General features: G+C 46.8%; 2 protein-coding genes and 1 long non-coding RNA gene across 3 annotated transcripts; all 3 read right to left on the bottom strand.

Annotated features, from left to right (window-relative positions):
* Positions 1-8,121: 8,121 nt before the first annotated feature.
* LOC123106378 (glutathione S-transferase U18-like) lies at positions 8,122-9,151 on the bottom strand. The gene is made up of 2 exons (XM_044528566.1): positions 8,767-9,151; positions 8,122-8,693 (listed from the first exon to the last, which is right to left on the bottom strand). Exons 1-2 carry the CDS (start codon positions 9,097-9,099, stop codon positions 8,316-8,318), a joined length of 711 nt encoding a protein of 236 aa, XP_044384501.1. The 5' UTR covers positions 9,100-9,151; the 3' UTR covers positions 8,122-8,315.
* An 848-nt stretch (positions 9,152-9,999) lies between these two features.
* LOC123106377 (uncharacterized) lies at positions 10,000-10,759 on the bottom strand. Its single transcript, XR_006451310.1, has 3 exons — positions 10,709-10,759; positions 10,278-10,311; positions 10,000-10,163 (listed from the first exon to the last, which is right to left on the bottom strand). It is a non-coding gene; the product is annotated as an uncharacterized lncRNA (long non-coding RNA).
* Positions 10,760-10,783: 24 nt separating this feature from the next.
* Positions 10,784-12,542, bottom strand: LOC123101145 (threonine dehydratase 1 biosynthetic, chloroplastic-like; the record flags this gene model as incomplete). The annotated part of the gene is made up of 5 exons (XM_044522735.1): positions 12,534-12,542; positions 12,237-12,416; positions 11,873-12,142; positions 11,447-11,653; positions 10,784-11,107 (listed from the first exon to the last, which is right to left on the bottom strand). Coding segments are annotated over exons 1-5 (990 nt in total), but the record flags the coding sequence as incomplete, so codon positions are not given.
* Positions 12,543-15,552: the final 3,010 nt, after the last annotated feature.

The raw sequence follows: 15,552 nt of genomic DNA, 5'->3' as shown, positions 1-15,552 counted from the left end.
TGGCAGACGGAGGGGAGTTGCTCCACGATGCCTCCGCCATTCTCTTGGTAGACGGAGGGGAGTTGCTCCACGATTCCTCCGCCATTGCCCTCCTGGCCAGCGATGGTGGAGGCAGAGGGGAGTTGCTTGATGGTGGAGGCAGAGGGAGGCAGAGGGAGGAAGATGGAGCGCCAATGGAATGAGGAGGGAGGCAGAGGGAGGCAGATGGAGCGGCAATGGAATAGGAGGGGAGTTCCCTGCGTCGTGGGGAGTTGCCAGTGGAGGGGAGTCGTGGGGAGTTGCCAGTGGAGGGGAGACGTGGGGAGTTGCCTCGAAAACTCAAACGTCCTGCTCTTTGGCCCTCGAAAAATCTGGAGGGGAGACATGGGCCCTTTGGTTTGTCTTGTTTCTGAAACAAAACAAAAAAATAACAGCCATATTTTGCTCTAAACTTAATGACCACTGCAACCATATTAAGAGATCAAAAATGGCACCAAAAAGTCACTGCATCCATCCAAAATGGCACCAAAACAACACCAAAACAACATCAGCCAAAACAGCAAAAAATGCCACCAAAATTGCACCAAAGTATCAGCCAAAATGGCACCAGAGTTTTAATGCATTGTATCTTCACCATCAGCCAAAATGGCACCAGATTTTACATTGTATCTTCACCATCTGCCTCTTCATAACCAAAGTCTCATGCATTTTGCTACCTAGAGAGAATTGTAGTAGAGGAACTACATCAGGATCACATCAGGATCATCCGGCCCGTAACATATGATTTCTTAGATTTCGATCGTTCTTTTTTTTCTAACATTCCGTGTTCTGTGAAGTGAGATAGACACAACACTACAAATGCAGGCTGACAACGCCCGCGATTTCATCACCATCAGGACAGACGGCGGCTTCATCCACGCTCCGGTCCCATGAGTCGAGTCGAAAGTAGTGATGCTATGTGTAGTTCTGAAACATTGATTGGACAGTCATTCAACTTAGATGTAATCGATGCTATTTATTAGTAGGACCATGAATTATGCTATTAATGTCTTGCTTTTCTCTTCCGATCCTTTTGTTGCATACTTATGTATTGCTTATGTATTGTCTGTTGTTTGGCTTGTGCATAGAGATGCCGTCGTATGTCGTGTACAAGGGTAAGGTTCCCGGAGTCTACGACGACTGGGAGGAGTGTCGGAGACAGGTTCACCGTTTCAGCGGTAACAGTTACAAAGGGTACACCACTAGGGCGGAGGCGGAATCTAGATACGCCCGCTATCTAGCGGGAGAGAGGAGGGAGCGTTGGAGGAACCGGATGAAGACCAGTTTCATCGCGATGATGCTCATCGTGATGACCGCAACTCTCTTCTATGTGATGGTAGTTTAGATGATCGATATCGACTTGTAATGTGAATACAAACTCGCTACTCGCGGTCTCGAGACTTGTAATGTTCTATCTTTGTTCGGTCTTTTGAATTCGGAGACTAATATGATGAATTGTATTCGGAGACTAATCTTCTATTGTATTCGATGAATGTGTTGTTGCTGTGTGCTGCTGTCTATATTCTGTCCAATAATATATTTTGTAACCTGTGAAAATATCAGAAATGTGCAAGAGTCAGGGACCTGCATGCAAGAGTCGGTGACCTGCATGCAAGAGTCGGGGACCTGCATGTGAATAGTGATTCATCAAGGCCTTGACAGCTACCGGCACAGCGGCTGCCGCCCGATTTGCATGCAGCGAAGATGAACGTGCATGTAAGTTTTTCAAAGATTTCCAAGCACACCCCAGTGGGCCCCGCTTATTTAAAAAATACGTCAGTCATTATTGTTGTGTAAATGAAGAATATGCATGATGATTATGAATATGCATGACAACCATAGTAAGGGTGAAGAATCATAGTGCCCAATTTGTCGAAATACATCATCATTCTTAAAGTTGGACATCAAATGATACACACAGAAAATGGAAACGAAAGATGTCGAACTAATATAGTAACATGGCAGTACAACCGCACTTCACTAAATTACTGTCACGATGAAATAGAATGTAAAGACCACGTCACACAAAGCTGAATGGCACATGACTTTCTCTGGCTCATCGTCGGTTCATGCTGTATGTAGATGTCACAGTTCAGCCTCGAGATTCTACACAGAAGAATACAATAAATCACATGGACATCAATTATGAGTAAAACTCATGCAAAAAAATATGAACATATTTCGTACCTCTAGCAATTTAGCGCATTTACATCGATTGTGACCTGGTTTCTTGCAATAGCCACAGATATTCTGTGATCTTGACTTCTTTGTCTTTGCCTGCAGTCTTTTCTTTGGTGCACCTCATCCTGGCACATGCACAGGATCCAGAACCTTATCAACTTTCTGCGAGTGCGGCATCAACGGGCCAAACCTAATGTTGTTATACTGAGCATTAGTTGACTCCTTGCTGTCAGCTTGTTCAAAACTTGATTGCTTGCCATGATGTTGTGCTTGCAAAAGCATCTTTAGACGGTGATAGTCCTCATCAGAGTGGCATGCCTTGAAACTGGCGGCGTGACTACAATTCCGCAACTCGCGGTACCTCTGCAGGCTTACCGAATAGTCATACATCTGGTTTTTTCTGGTAGGTGCATATGCACATTTTGCATTCATAGTCCACCTAGTGGGAACGCAACAACCGGGCAGAATTGTTTGTTTTAAAATCCCCAATATGTAAAAAATGTGGAAACATGGTGTGCCTGCGCATTCCAGCTTACGGCAAGAACAACTCACCCTGTGCAAAAGACCTCCTTGCTCTTCAATGTGCACTCCAAACTTTTTTATCCATTCTTTCCTGCTTGGACACAACATAAGTGGAATCTTCTGATCCATCTAGTATCTCTCTGATCTGACATTTGCTGACAACATCTATGCTCCATAAGACCATCTTAAAGACACTAGGTGTGAAAACTGTTGTGGCGTGTTTCTCAAGCGGCGAAGCATTTTTCTCTGTAAATGGAACGGACTGCAAGGATTCGACGTCATGGAGAGCTTCGTTAATCCGTCGCGACGCAAGGCAACGCTCATAGTGCTCTAGCATTTCAAACAACGACATCTTACCCTCAAGATGCGTATGTAGCACAGAGTTCAAGCTCTCACTCCTCTGGTTGCTTCTCAATCCTAGGAAACAACGCCCCTCAAGATATGGAGCACACCACAACTTTCTCATCTGATACATCTGATGCAGCCAATACTCCTCACTGGTTACTTTATTCCGTTGTAAGAATTGTATCCATTTTATCTCATGCTCTTCAATGGAAGAAGTATCATAAATGAAAGATCTGAATTCCTCCTTTACGTCGTCATCATGCAGATGGCGTACAATGTTCTGCTGAATGTGCCATATACATAGTCAATGGTTTGAGTCTGGCCAGACCACCCTTATTGCTCTCTGCATTGCAAGGTCCCCATCTGTGATCACAGATATCGGATGCTTCTGTGCCATGCAATCAGAAAAGGTCCGCAACATCCACTCGTATGCCTGGCTTGTTTCATGAGAAATTATACCACAGCCAAATATAACAGTGCCGCAGTGGTGATTCAACCCGACAAACGGCACGAATGGCAGATTGTATTTGTTGGTTCTGTATGTGCTATCGAAAACAATGACGTCTCCGAAAGCCTCGTAGTCAAGTCGCGATTGACTATTAGCCCAGAACAGTCCCTTCAGATGGCCATGCTCGTCTACCAAGTACTTGAAGAAAAAATCCACATCTCGCTCTCGCCTCGCCATCATGTGCATGATCACCGTATTAGCATCACCGGCACTGATTGTCTCCTGCTTATTAGCATGGCAGAAATTATAAATGTCCCTCTTTATGCATCCAACCTTATCAAATCCACCGTATTGAAAGCACAAAATATCCATAATACGGTATTTGCGGATCCCACATTTTTCCATGTCCGCAATGTCCGCTTTCTGCTCATCGCTAATTCGTCTGTGCGAACGCAGCAAACAAGAAAGATCTCGTGGGGCTAGAGGATGGCTGTGCTCATCGATGAAATCCTTGACAAACCACCGACCGGTTTCCTCCTGTCTCGTAATGCCAATTTAGCATTACACCCAACACGAGTTAAACTTCGTGGCCTCCTCTTTCTATCTTCCATCTTTCTTTTCATGTGCTTCTCTTCGCGAAACCCTTGACGACTACACACAATTTTCCTTCAAATTATGTATTTGTTGGATCCATCCCACTCAACGTAGCTTCTCCTCACACTAAAACCTTTTTCAAGAGTTGTTGTAGAATTCATAGTCTTCAGCCTCACTATCAAACATCTTGCTGACAACATTTAGATACTCGAACATACTCTCATCACTTGCATACGCCATGTCTTCCTGCATATGACATGTGAGGGAAACCAATCATCAACATCTTTCTGTTTATCAATGTTGCAGGTGTAAAATAGCTCATAGGCAAAGACAAGTGCATGGAAAAGACTTTGCTGGTTTGACATGTGAGGGAAACCAATCATCAACGTCCAACAAGTAGTATCTCATCTTCCTTTAAACTATATTTCATGCGCTATGCAAACCTAAAGTGATGATGACTTTAATAAACTAAATTAAGTGAACTATGGAACCAGTATCTCATCTTCCTTTAGTATATCTCATCTCAAACGTCAAGTAAGTCACTTTTTTTTCTGCGGTACCAAAGGAAGTAAGCAATGCCCTCAACATCTAACTTAAACGAACATGATGCGATTAGCTCAAGAGAAACTATGCCACGATGAAGCTTTCCATTCGTTGTTCTAGTCCGTACCCGGATCTTGTGGGGTTGAGGTTGTACTGCATGCACGGTGGAGGGGCGCAACGGCCAAGAGAACGAGCAGAACGCCAAGCCGAATTCATACCTTAAGGATGATACGCGCAAAGAGATGGGATCGCCCGCCGCGGTCGCCGCCGATTCAGCCGCCGCAGATCCGGCCTTTTTCTTCTTCGGTGACGGCGTGGGGGGCTGGGGTTGGTTGGGTGGAGGACGAGGATGATGAATTTATTCCTCTCGTCGGGCAGGTCGAGGACGGAGAAGGTCAGGAGTGGCGAGCGGCGACGAATATATCGGAGGAGGATTCTGAACTGGATCGAGTAGACATGGATCTGGTCCTCAGGTGATCGGTTCAAAAAAAAATATTTCCCCCTTGACCATTATGCCCTTATCGCAATTAATATATTAAATTTAATCAATTAAAATTCCCCGCAAGATCTGACGGCTAATAAAAATCAGACGTGATCATAAGTACTGCTAAGTACTCCGAGTACTAACCCAATCACCGTAAAACAGCTCTAAAAATTATGTGTCGAATACATGTGTACGAGTTTTGCTACAGTTGAAATTGTAATTAGCGAAGGGTTAGGGTGTTTGTGTCGTACACGTGTAACCTCAAATTATTATTATATATATGGTCCCTGCTGGTAGCCAAATAGACTAAAAATAAGTTGTAAGCTAATTAAGTTACAGATCACTAGAGGGAAAGTCCGAGCCGGCCTGACACAGTGGTCGAAGCGTTGTTTGATGGCTTTAGAGCATTTACAGCCGGACTTGGCAAATCCGACCTCAAATGCCCGAGCGCGTGTGCAGATAGTGACCGGTCACACCTTAAATAATTGATTCCACATGCGGATACCTCAAATTAGAAATCTCAAAATCATATTATTACATGCAACGTAAACCTAATCTTCAGCAGAGCTCGTCCGACTCCGCCGTGTCCATGCCCGGCGGTTGGTTGCGCCCCTCAGAGTGTTGTTCTGGTCGCCAGTGAGATAGAGTAGGACATTGGACACGGCCCGGCTCACAGGACTCAAGGAGCTTCCGTCTCCCATGCCATACTCTTCCTCGTCGGAGCCCGGAACCCTGATGGTGCTGGTGGACGTCAGATTGATGATGGGTTCGTCCTGGGAGGAGCCGCCAACACCCACCACGACATGGCTGTGGCGCGTGGGGTTGTAGTCCATCTGTCGGGGCGCCGGAGAATGCAACTCCGCCTCTCCAACGTCCACTGCCGCGAGGGTTGTCGCCGCCTCCCGCGCCCGCTGCCTCACGCGGCATCCATGTTTACGTCGGACGACGCCCCTGCTGCGTTTGTGGCCGTGTCGCGCCAACAAAGGGGTTGCGCGTCCGCCACTGCATTCGGACGCCGGACGGACCGCGACGCCTCCGGTGAGCCAATGACGACACACCTAGTGCCGGATCCATGTGCCATTTGGGCGGTCACAATGGATTCCCGATGGAAGGAGTCCGAGCGCTGCCTCGCACGGGCCTCCTTCCGGGAGCGGCGGAGCGCAAGCCGGACGATCATCTCCTCCTCGGGGCCGCGTGGGATGAGCTCAGGGTCAACGGATCTTGTCCTATGGACTTTGACGTGCAAGGTGTTTATGCTGATTTGGATAGTGTTATTTAGTTTCTTCGATTAGTAGAGGAAATTTGGCTCAAGGTGAACATTGTTAAATTGTGATCTGAATTCTAGTACCGTGTTGAACTAGACGCAGTATAACCGATGTGGGCGTTGCGTTGATGTCGACGCTTACGGATACAACTCTTTTACTTGTTCTTCGAGGATGCTTATGTATTGCCTTCATATATACCCCATGTAGCGCACCTAAAGACGGTCTGTTGTCACGTTCTTCTAATACTCCTTCATCAGAGGGATTACGCCTTCGTGCATCCGTAGTTTTTTCCGGCAAGGATTTTCACGTAAAAACTTGTGTCTCGTTTATTCTTGTTTTGTCTAACACTCTTTCCAATACAAAAAGGTGAAAAGTCATGGTTATGGCAGAAAAGAGCAGCGACGAGTCTCTAGGATGATTTTGTACCTATTGGAATCAGCAAAATAAGTTCATGGGCCCCTTTTGCACCATTATAATGTTTATTTGTGAAACTAAACCCACTATGTAAGTTTGTATATTACGAATGCAATTAACTCATGCTCTTTAATGCAATTTTGGTCTCCATAAATGCATTCCGGCAAACGGAAGGAAGGTTGCCTTGATAGCAGCAGACATGTTACATGTCAATGCCACAAGGCAACGCCGCAAGTGCTATTCGGCCGTAGCGGCACACCGGGCATCACCGCAACGCGACAATTATACGAAGCACCATTTCCCATAGGTGGCAAATACCGCAGGATTGTATCACGACAGCCATCCATCTGCATACGTACGCATCAAGCCACCGTGCTAATCAGGGAGCAGGATCCCTGACATACGGCCCCCTGACGTGGCCCCCTGACGTGGGGCCACTGACAGGTGGGTTCAGGCCCACACGGCAGTGTGTGGGCCGTACGTCAGAGGAGCCGCGTCCGCTAATCAGGGGCAGCATGCCGTCCTCTCACTAAAATATATCCAGCAAAAGAACAAATTTTGTCGATAAACGAAGACTTGTCCAATCTCTCTGCTCATGCGACGTGGCATGCTCATATCACTTGGGGTCATGAAGATTTTCCAGTCCATCTGGAAAATATATACTGACAGACACACGTATGTGGGGCAGATGGAAGTGAAAATGTGTGAAAGAAATGTATCTGCTTTATGTATCTCTTTTTTCTTCAACTAGAATAATGCCTGTGCTTGCAACGGAATATAAATATTCTAGTGTGTTAGCTTGTGATTTACCTGCCCATAATATATGACTGTGTAAATAAATATTCATCAAATTATGTCCGTGATTTATCTTATATTTCAGTCAGAAATGATTTAGGGGCTGTTTGGTTTGTGACTAACTTTGCCAAAGGTTGTAGGCAAGTTTGACTAACTTAGGTGAGTGTTTGGTTCAAGCCACAGGCAGACCACACTTGAGCCCCACATGGCATACACACAAAAAGTGTGGTAAGATTTCCTTAGGCTTGCCAACTTGTGGCTTTCATTTTGATGAACTAAGGTTAGGCAAGGTTAGCAAAAATGTGTGGCGAAGTGTGACAATGCTAGGCCTAAAACCAAACAGCCCCTTACCTGCCCATAGTATGCGATTGTTTAACTAAATACTTATCAAATTCTGCCGATGATTTGCCTTATATTTTGATCAGAAGTTGGGTAACTAAATTAAATCAAAACTGATTCAAAAAGTAAGTAAATTAAGATGATTGATTACTATACGGGAAAAGTTGGACAAAAGAGAGATGGAAAGAAAGATAAAACAGAACCTTACGGTTTTTTTATAAGTACTAGAGATTTAAAGTATTTTGAGAACACAATAGTTTTATACCAACACTCATCCATACAAAAATAAGAGAGCATTATTTTCTTGACAAGCCGCGCTTATTGCAGGACAAACAGACGACTGTGCGCAGAGCTCATCTTTCCGCTTTCAGCTGGTGGTGCGGGACACGGCGGTGCGAGGCTGCTGCATCGCCTCGGCATACTCAACGAGCCTCTCCACGCGCGGCATGACCGGCGCCACCGCGTCCAGCGTGCAGAAGAGCTCCGCCCAAGCGGCCAGGAGCGGGGTGGTGGTCGAGTCGAAGGTCTGGAGCCTACCCATCTCCTCAGATGCGCGCATCGAGCCAAGGAGGCCGCCGAGCATGACGTCCACGAGACCAGGGCAGTCCCTCCCGCTGAAGAACTTGGCCTCGGAATCCCTCAGCACCCCCTCCAAGGTTTCCATGGCCGCGGCCGCCTTCTTCCTCCCCTCCTCCTTCTCCTCGCCCGTCGCGACTCTCAACGCCTGGCTCGGCGCCTTCAACAGCTGCATATTGAAAACGGTATACATGAACGCGGCCATGTGAGAGTGAGGTAGTACTCAAGCAATATGTACCTACCGTGTCGTCGATGAAAACGGCCCAGAAGAGAGCGACGGCTCGGCCGTAGGGGTCGTCGGCGGGGAGGAGGGAGGGCCCGGCGCCGGAGAAGGCCTCGTCGATGTACCGCAGGATGACGGACGACTCGCAGACGGGCTTGCCGTTGTGGATGAGCACCGGCACCTTGCCGCCGTGGGCAGGGTTGGACCTCAGGAGCAGCTCCCTCTTGTTCTGCAGGTCCTCCTCCATGTACTCGTAGCTGAGGCCCTTGAGGCGGAGCGCGATCTGCACCCGCACCACGAACGGGCTCGCCCACATGCCCAACAGCTTCAGGTCCTCTCCGCAGCCGGCCATTCCCTTCCTGCTGCTTTGCTTTGCTACTCTCTCAACATCGGTCTCCTTTGCTCCTTTCTTAATTGCCGGCCTTGTTGATTGATCTTTTGACCAAGTATCACTCATATAGTAGAATAAACTAATAGTATTGTGTCACGTCTTGTGCTGTGCAAGATAATTCACGGGTAACCTTTTTAAAGAAGAAACGCCGGGTAGAACGATAGTATAAACCAATAGTATCGTGTGTCGTCTCGTGCTTACCTTGTGTACACTATATAATCTGATACAGTATCGTTGTGACGTCTCGTGCAACCCACAACAGAATCGAGCAGAGGAGTTGGCATGGATGCGCGTGTATCTGAATCTAACCTAACCTGTTGTTCTCTGTCTCTCATCTTCTTTCTCTTTTAAAGTCCTGTCTCTTTGGGTATTTAACCTGAACTGAACAGAAAAGTTGGCATGAATGAGCATGTATCTGAATCAAACCTGTTGGCATGAACAGATCAAATTATTGAGTAATACTTACACTAGAATAGCTCTGGCGGCGAGCCTTCCATTCAGTTAGGCCTAGAGCTGTCTCTGGTGTGCAGAGGAACGAAGCGCTGTGCTCGCACGTGTTGTGGGATGATGAAAAGTAAAGAGACAAACAAATGATACTTCCTTCGTCCCATAATATAAAAACGTTTTCTACACTACTATAGTGTCAACAGCGTTCTTATATTATGAGACGGAGGGAGTAAGTTACTGTATAAATGATGATGAAAAGGAAAGAGACAAACAAGTGAGGAGATTTACGACTGTAGTTCTTATTGCAGCGTGGGCGCCCCACTTATATATATTCTTATACATGTTTTGCCTTCTGGGTCATGCCCCAGTTATACACATACACGATGAGGGGTGGTGCTCCGTCATCTCCGTCACTCATCACATGTTTATTTCTTTCTTCTTTCTAAACAATATATACTACTCCCTCGGATCCGATCAATATTAACTGAGGCAGAAATGATCACCTTTTCCCCCTCTCCGTACGGTCTACAGCTATCCTCACATTCCTTGCCATCGTCTCCAACTTCTACAAGTTTGGTCTACAAGTTTGCGGGGCCATGATGTCGTTTAGTAGCAATAAATTAACAACTGGAAAAGAAAAGGAAACCAGTTGCAGTAACAAGAAACAAATATCAAATTTATCCAAGTAATACCTCGACCGGTTCATCTCCGACGTCATCACTTCCGCTGGAACAAAAAGACGACCAATGGTTAGGGATCTCAAATTACCTTAAATTAAAAACTGTATATATCTATCTGAATGTACTCGAGCAGGATTTCTGTGTCAAGTTAAGCTAATTTATTAGAAGGGTTACTTTCTGCAAAATAAAATAAAAATACAAGGGTTATACATGACAAACAAATCGGTCTCAAACTGTTTCCACAGGAGTACAGATGATGAATAGAACACAGACGTTCAATTAGTTTTTTTGCCTACTGAGATTAGACAGGAGAATGTACAAAGTCACATTTTCTATGTATGAGTATTCCTCTCCCACCAAAGGTTCTAGAAAAAGTAATCATGAAATAATAACCCGGTACAGGAACAATGTATTTACTGAAAGTGTTGTTTGACTTTGAGTACCTGTGTAGAACAAGGGCTTCTTTTCCATGAGAATCATATATGTGTTTGAATTCGGTAATATTCATCCGGCCAACCTGCACAACAAGAAGTCACAAGAAAAGAAATAGAATATCTACTATCATGTGTTGGTTGAAAAATCATGATGCATACCAGTTCTGCAAACTCTTTGAAGCTTCCCTGCTCCTTCGGCGAAAATGTAGGTAATACCGCTTCTGGTTTTCGACCAACATCAGGAAGCTCGGTTACTAATCTAAGTGTATCAAAGTTCATATTTGCACCGCTACTTATTGCAACCACAGTTTCCCCTTTCAAACCATAGTATTTGCAGTAAGCTTCAGCCCCAGCCAAGGCAAGGGCCCCAGAAGGTTCAAGGATATTCCTGTTCTCCTCAAACATATCCTGTGCCCATGAAAACCAACATTTTCAGTATGAATAATATTGTTAGTGCAGAACATCCACAACAATCCACAAGCATGATGACGGTAAGATTGGCATAGAACAAACTGCAGAGCTAGAATTTCTACCATCCTATTTTTGAGCAATGTCATCACAATGCTTATGTGTAGTAAATTTTAAAGAAGACATTAAAAATATACCAATATCCACAGCAAGAACTGAAAACTAGAAAACAAGGCCACATTATCACATAATACACACCATTATAACACTTGTATTCAAATGAAACTGAAAACTTCTATTCAAGGCGGATCAGACATATAATAAGTTGATCACTCTCACCTTTATTGAAGCACAGATAGCATCTTGGCTGACCAGGACAATGCCATCTACAAAATCTTGACACAAGGGAAATGTCTCCTTGCCTACAACTTTGACAGCTACACCATCAGCAAACCCTCCAATATGTTCTAACATGACCCTCTGGCCATGAAACAAGGACAATGCCATGGCATTTGCATCTGAGGGCTCCACTCCAATTATTTTGACCTGCACCAGAATTGTTGTAAACATACAAGAAAGGACAGCCTGAATGAGTATTGTATTCAATCTGGAGAAGGGTTACAGTTAGGTGATTGGATGAAAAACAATTGATTCCCAAATGCACTTAAAATAGGGCCATTTACTTTAATGGCATTTAAAAAGAACTTCGGTGTCTTGTAATGTTTTACATAGAAAAAGAAAACACTCCTGTGTTTGAAAGCTTACCTCAGGGCAGACCCGTTTCACATAGGCAGCAATTCCAGCAATTAATCCACCACCTCCCACAGGTACAAATATTGCATGTAATGGACCTTGCAATTGGCGAACAATTTCCATGCCAACAGTTCCTTGTCCAGCAATAATGTCGGGATGGTCAAAAGGAGCTATGAATGTGAGGCCTTCCTCCTCACAGCATAGTTTTGCATATGATTGAGCTTCGTCATATGAATCTCCTTTGAGAACGACTGTCGCACCCAGTTTCTCCACTGATCGCCACTGGATTAAGTTATATGTTAATAGCTGCTGATAATAACTTAGATATACCATACAAACGGCATATTTAAGGTAAAGTCATCGAGATATCAATAACCTTGTTTTCTGGTGTTGTCACAGGCATGACAATAACGGCATGACAGCCCAATCTTTGGGCAGAAAGAGCAACTCCTTGAGCATGGTTTCCAGCAGAGGAGCAGATAACGCCGTTGTTTAACTGCTCTTGGGAGAGCTTTGCCATCATATTATATGCACCCCTCAACTTGAATGAAAATGCCTATGCATATAAGAAACAAATTTTACCTAGGTATGTAAATTGTTAACATGTATGTATGTAGTGCGCACGTCGCCTCCTAGTTTGTAGGATCTGAACTAACTATCCCGGCCTGCGTGCCTTGTCCATGGGGTGTATATATGTAACACTGATGTATGTGTGATAATCAATACAAGAGAGCAAGTTTACTCTCCAACTTGGTATCAGTAGTCTCCAGGCCGCCGCCATGTCGGAGCAGCACTCCTCTTCCTCCTCCGCGGCGACTCTCTCCGCCACCTCGTCGCCCTCCCTCTCCGGCACTGCTCCCTCCTCGGCCTCCTCCAGCGCGGGCACCTCCCCGTTCATCTTTGGCACTCTCCCGGCTAACCCTAGCGCCTCTGCCCCCGCTTCCTCTCAATTCGCCCCCCTCTTCTCCTCCACCGCGCCGCCGCCGCCGCCCCCGGCCAAGCACCCTATCCTCAACGTCGACCTCACCAACCACATCCGCTTCCTTCTCAATCCCACCGAGCACAATTATCACAAGTGGAAATCCTTCTTCCTTATGGTTCTGCTTCGTTACGGTGTCATGTATCTCATCGAGCACCCACCCCCACCCAACGCCAACAGCCAGTACCTCGAGCCCGACACCCACGTCGCCCTCGCCATGTATGCCACCCTCTCGGATCAGATCGTCGACCACGTGATCGGCGCCACCACCACTTTCGATCTCTGGTCTCGGATCAGGGACTACTTCCTCGCAAATCGCGCGGCTCGGTACATGATGCTCAATCGTCAGTATCGCAACCTCAAGAAGGGCGACCTCTTCGTCGACGAATACGCGCGCCGCATGAAACTGCTCACCGCGGGCCTCGCCGACATCGACCATGCGGTCTCCGAGGTGGATCTGACCACGCAGTTCCTCCACGGCATCGACGGCCGCCTTGACACGATCCGGGTCGTGCTGGGGGACACGGTTCCCTTGCCCCCGTTTGAGACCGTGTTTTCGCGTCTGAAGCTCGCCGAGGAAAACCTCGCTCAGCGCACCGCCGACGCCCCGGCCACGGTCCTCGCCGTCCATGGGCTCGGCGGGCCATCCGGTGGCTCCGGATCCAACAGTGGTGGCAGCTCCTCTTCTCGTCCGGGCCCGTCCAGGTCGGCGACCCGATCCTGCTCCCCAGCCCCGCAGCCCACGAGGGACCCGCTCGTGGCTTGCAGCGACTCGGGCACCACCCGCATCAGCGGCACGGCCCCGAGGAGCGCCGCGGCCACCCTCGAGCGAGCCAAGCAGGCGACGGGGCGCGCGCCATCGCGGCGGCTGCCGGACGCGGGGCGGAAGGAGGTCATGGATGGGGAGGAGGTGGCGGCGGCCGTTTTTGTCGAGAGTAGTACGACGGTGCAGCGTTTGGGTGGACAGTGGACAGTGGTTTCCTTCCAAGGAGCGCGCGATGAGACGGGGGTGGCCAAATTTCGTGTTTTGACCCTTTTCACATCTAAAATCGGGATATGACACCGGTTTGAAATTATTTCGACATTTGACCCTTTTAGCTACCGCTGGGCTTCGTGGCGGTAGATGTGTGCAGGCTACCTCCATGCTAGCTGGCGGTAGGGTACTTTGACGGTCGTCTGGCCGTTAACGGGGGACTGACGTGGCAAAGGGACATACCGCCGCAGGGTTCGGCGGTAGGCTCCAACACCCTACCGCCGAGGTCCCCGGGGGTAGGGTCCTGGAGATAATGTTTGGTGGGGTCCACTCACCACCCACCCAGTCCACTCATGTTCTTCCTCCCTCCCGAGCTCACACTCTCTCCCCCTTTTCTTCCCCACCCAAGCACCCACTAGATCCATCTCCATTGCTTGAGATTTGTCCTGTGGATCGAGGCCATTTGCATCACCCAAGGTACCTCCCCCATCCCCCCTTCATTTGGTTGGTTCAAATCATCTACTTTTGTTGGAATGAACTAGTTTTGCAACCCCCTAGTTCTTCCTCTAGTTTAGCATTTATTGTGCATTTATGGCACATTTATGGGGCATTTATGGTGTATTCATGGTTGATCTAAGTAATATGTGTCACTCTTTGTTGTGGCAAGCTAGCTTAAGAGTTAGGGTTAGGGGTATATTTAGGTTAGGGTTAGGGGTATATTTAGGTTAGGGTTAGGGTTAGGGTTAGGGTTAGGGTTAGTGCTATGATTAAGGTAAACTAGTTGTTAGATTCAAAACCTTATATTTTAGATAGTTCATCCATATGAAATGACCGGTCCATGGATGACTCAATTTTGTTCCATTGTTTTTAGATGGATAAACTAGTGAATGTGCATTATTTGGACAAGGCGGCTTTCATGCATGGAAATGCCGATGAAGGGGAGGAGGCCATGGTTTTTGACACAAGCCCGAGCTATGATGATATTGTCGTGAAAGTGAGAAACGTCCTTAATTGGATTAACCCAAGTGATGGTGTGAAGCTTATTGGACGTTATGATGTGGGAGTGGGAGTAAGATCCCGATTAAAGAGTATGCCCATCACCTCTCAATTGCATTGGGATGTGTATAAGGAGAAAGTTGAGGGATCACAAGACAAGTCACTTGAGTTATTTGCCACAAGACAATTCAAGGTTTAAGTTCCTCGGCCACTACTTGACTTGAACCGGAATGTGTCCTCCCCAATACATGATGCTGTCGTGGTGTTTGACCACAATGCGGCTAGCCAACCACCAAGTAGCCAACCAAATGAAGAGGACATCATCAATGCTAGAGCAATAGTTCTTGTAGGTGATGATCATGTTGAAGATGAGGCCGTTGCTCATGTTGATGAACATGCAAATGTTCATGTTGATGGAGATGCCATTGCTCATGTTGATGGAGATGCTATTGCTCAAGATGATGTGTATGCGGAAGAAGAAGAGATTCATTACAATCCCATTGGTGACTTGGATGTCATTGTGCATCAACAAGACATGGACCGGAACCTACCTTATAGCCGTATGTGTAGGTATGAGTCGGATGATGAGGGTCCACCGGAAGAATTGGATGAGGATGGATTCACGCCGCAAGAAAATCAAATTTACAAGAAGGTCAATGGCAAGGAAAGAGGACCCTCTTTGTTCCGTGATCTAAGCCTTGCCGACAAGGCCGTTGTTGATGGTGGCATGAGGTTGGGCTTGAT

This window comes from Triticum aestivum, chromosome 5A, assembly GCF_018294505.1.
Source record: "Triticum aestivum cultivar Chinese Spring chromosome 5A, IWGSC CS RefSeq v2.1, whole genome shotgun sequence".
Taxonomy (NCBI): Eukaryota; Viridiplantae; Streptophyta; class Magnoliopsida; order Poales; family Poaceae; genus Triticum; species Triticum aestivum.
Note: the sequence above shows the minus strand (reverse complement) of the source record. Positions and strands in the feature narration are given on the sequence as shown.

Coding starts and splice junctions, on each gene's coding strand:
- LOC123106378 (XM_044528566.1), bottom strand. CDS start 9,099: ATGGCCGGCTGCGGAGAGGACCTGAAGCTGTTGGGCATGTGGGCGAGC. Junction 8,694..8,766: donor CCGTTTTCATCGACGACACG/GTAGGTACATAT, acceptor TTCAATATGCAG/CTGTTGAAGGCGCCGAGCCA.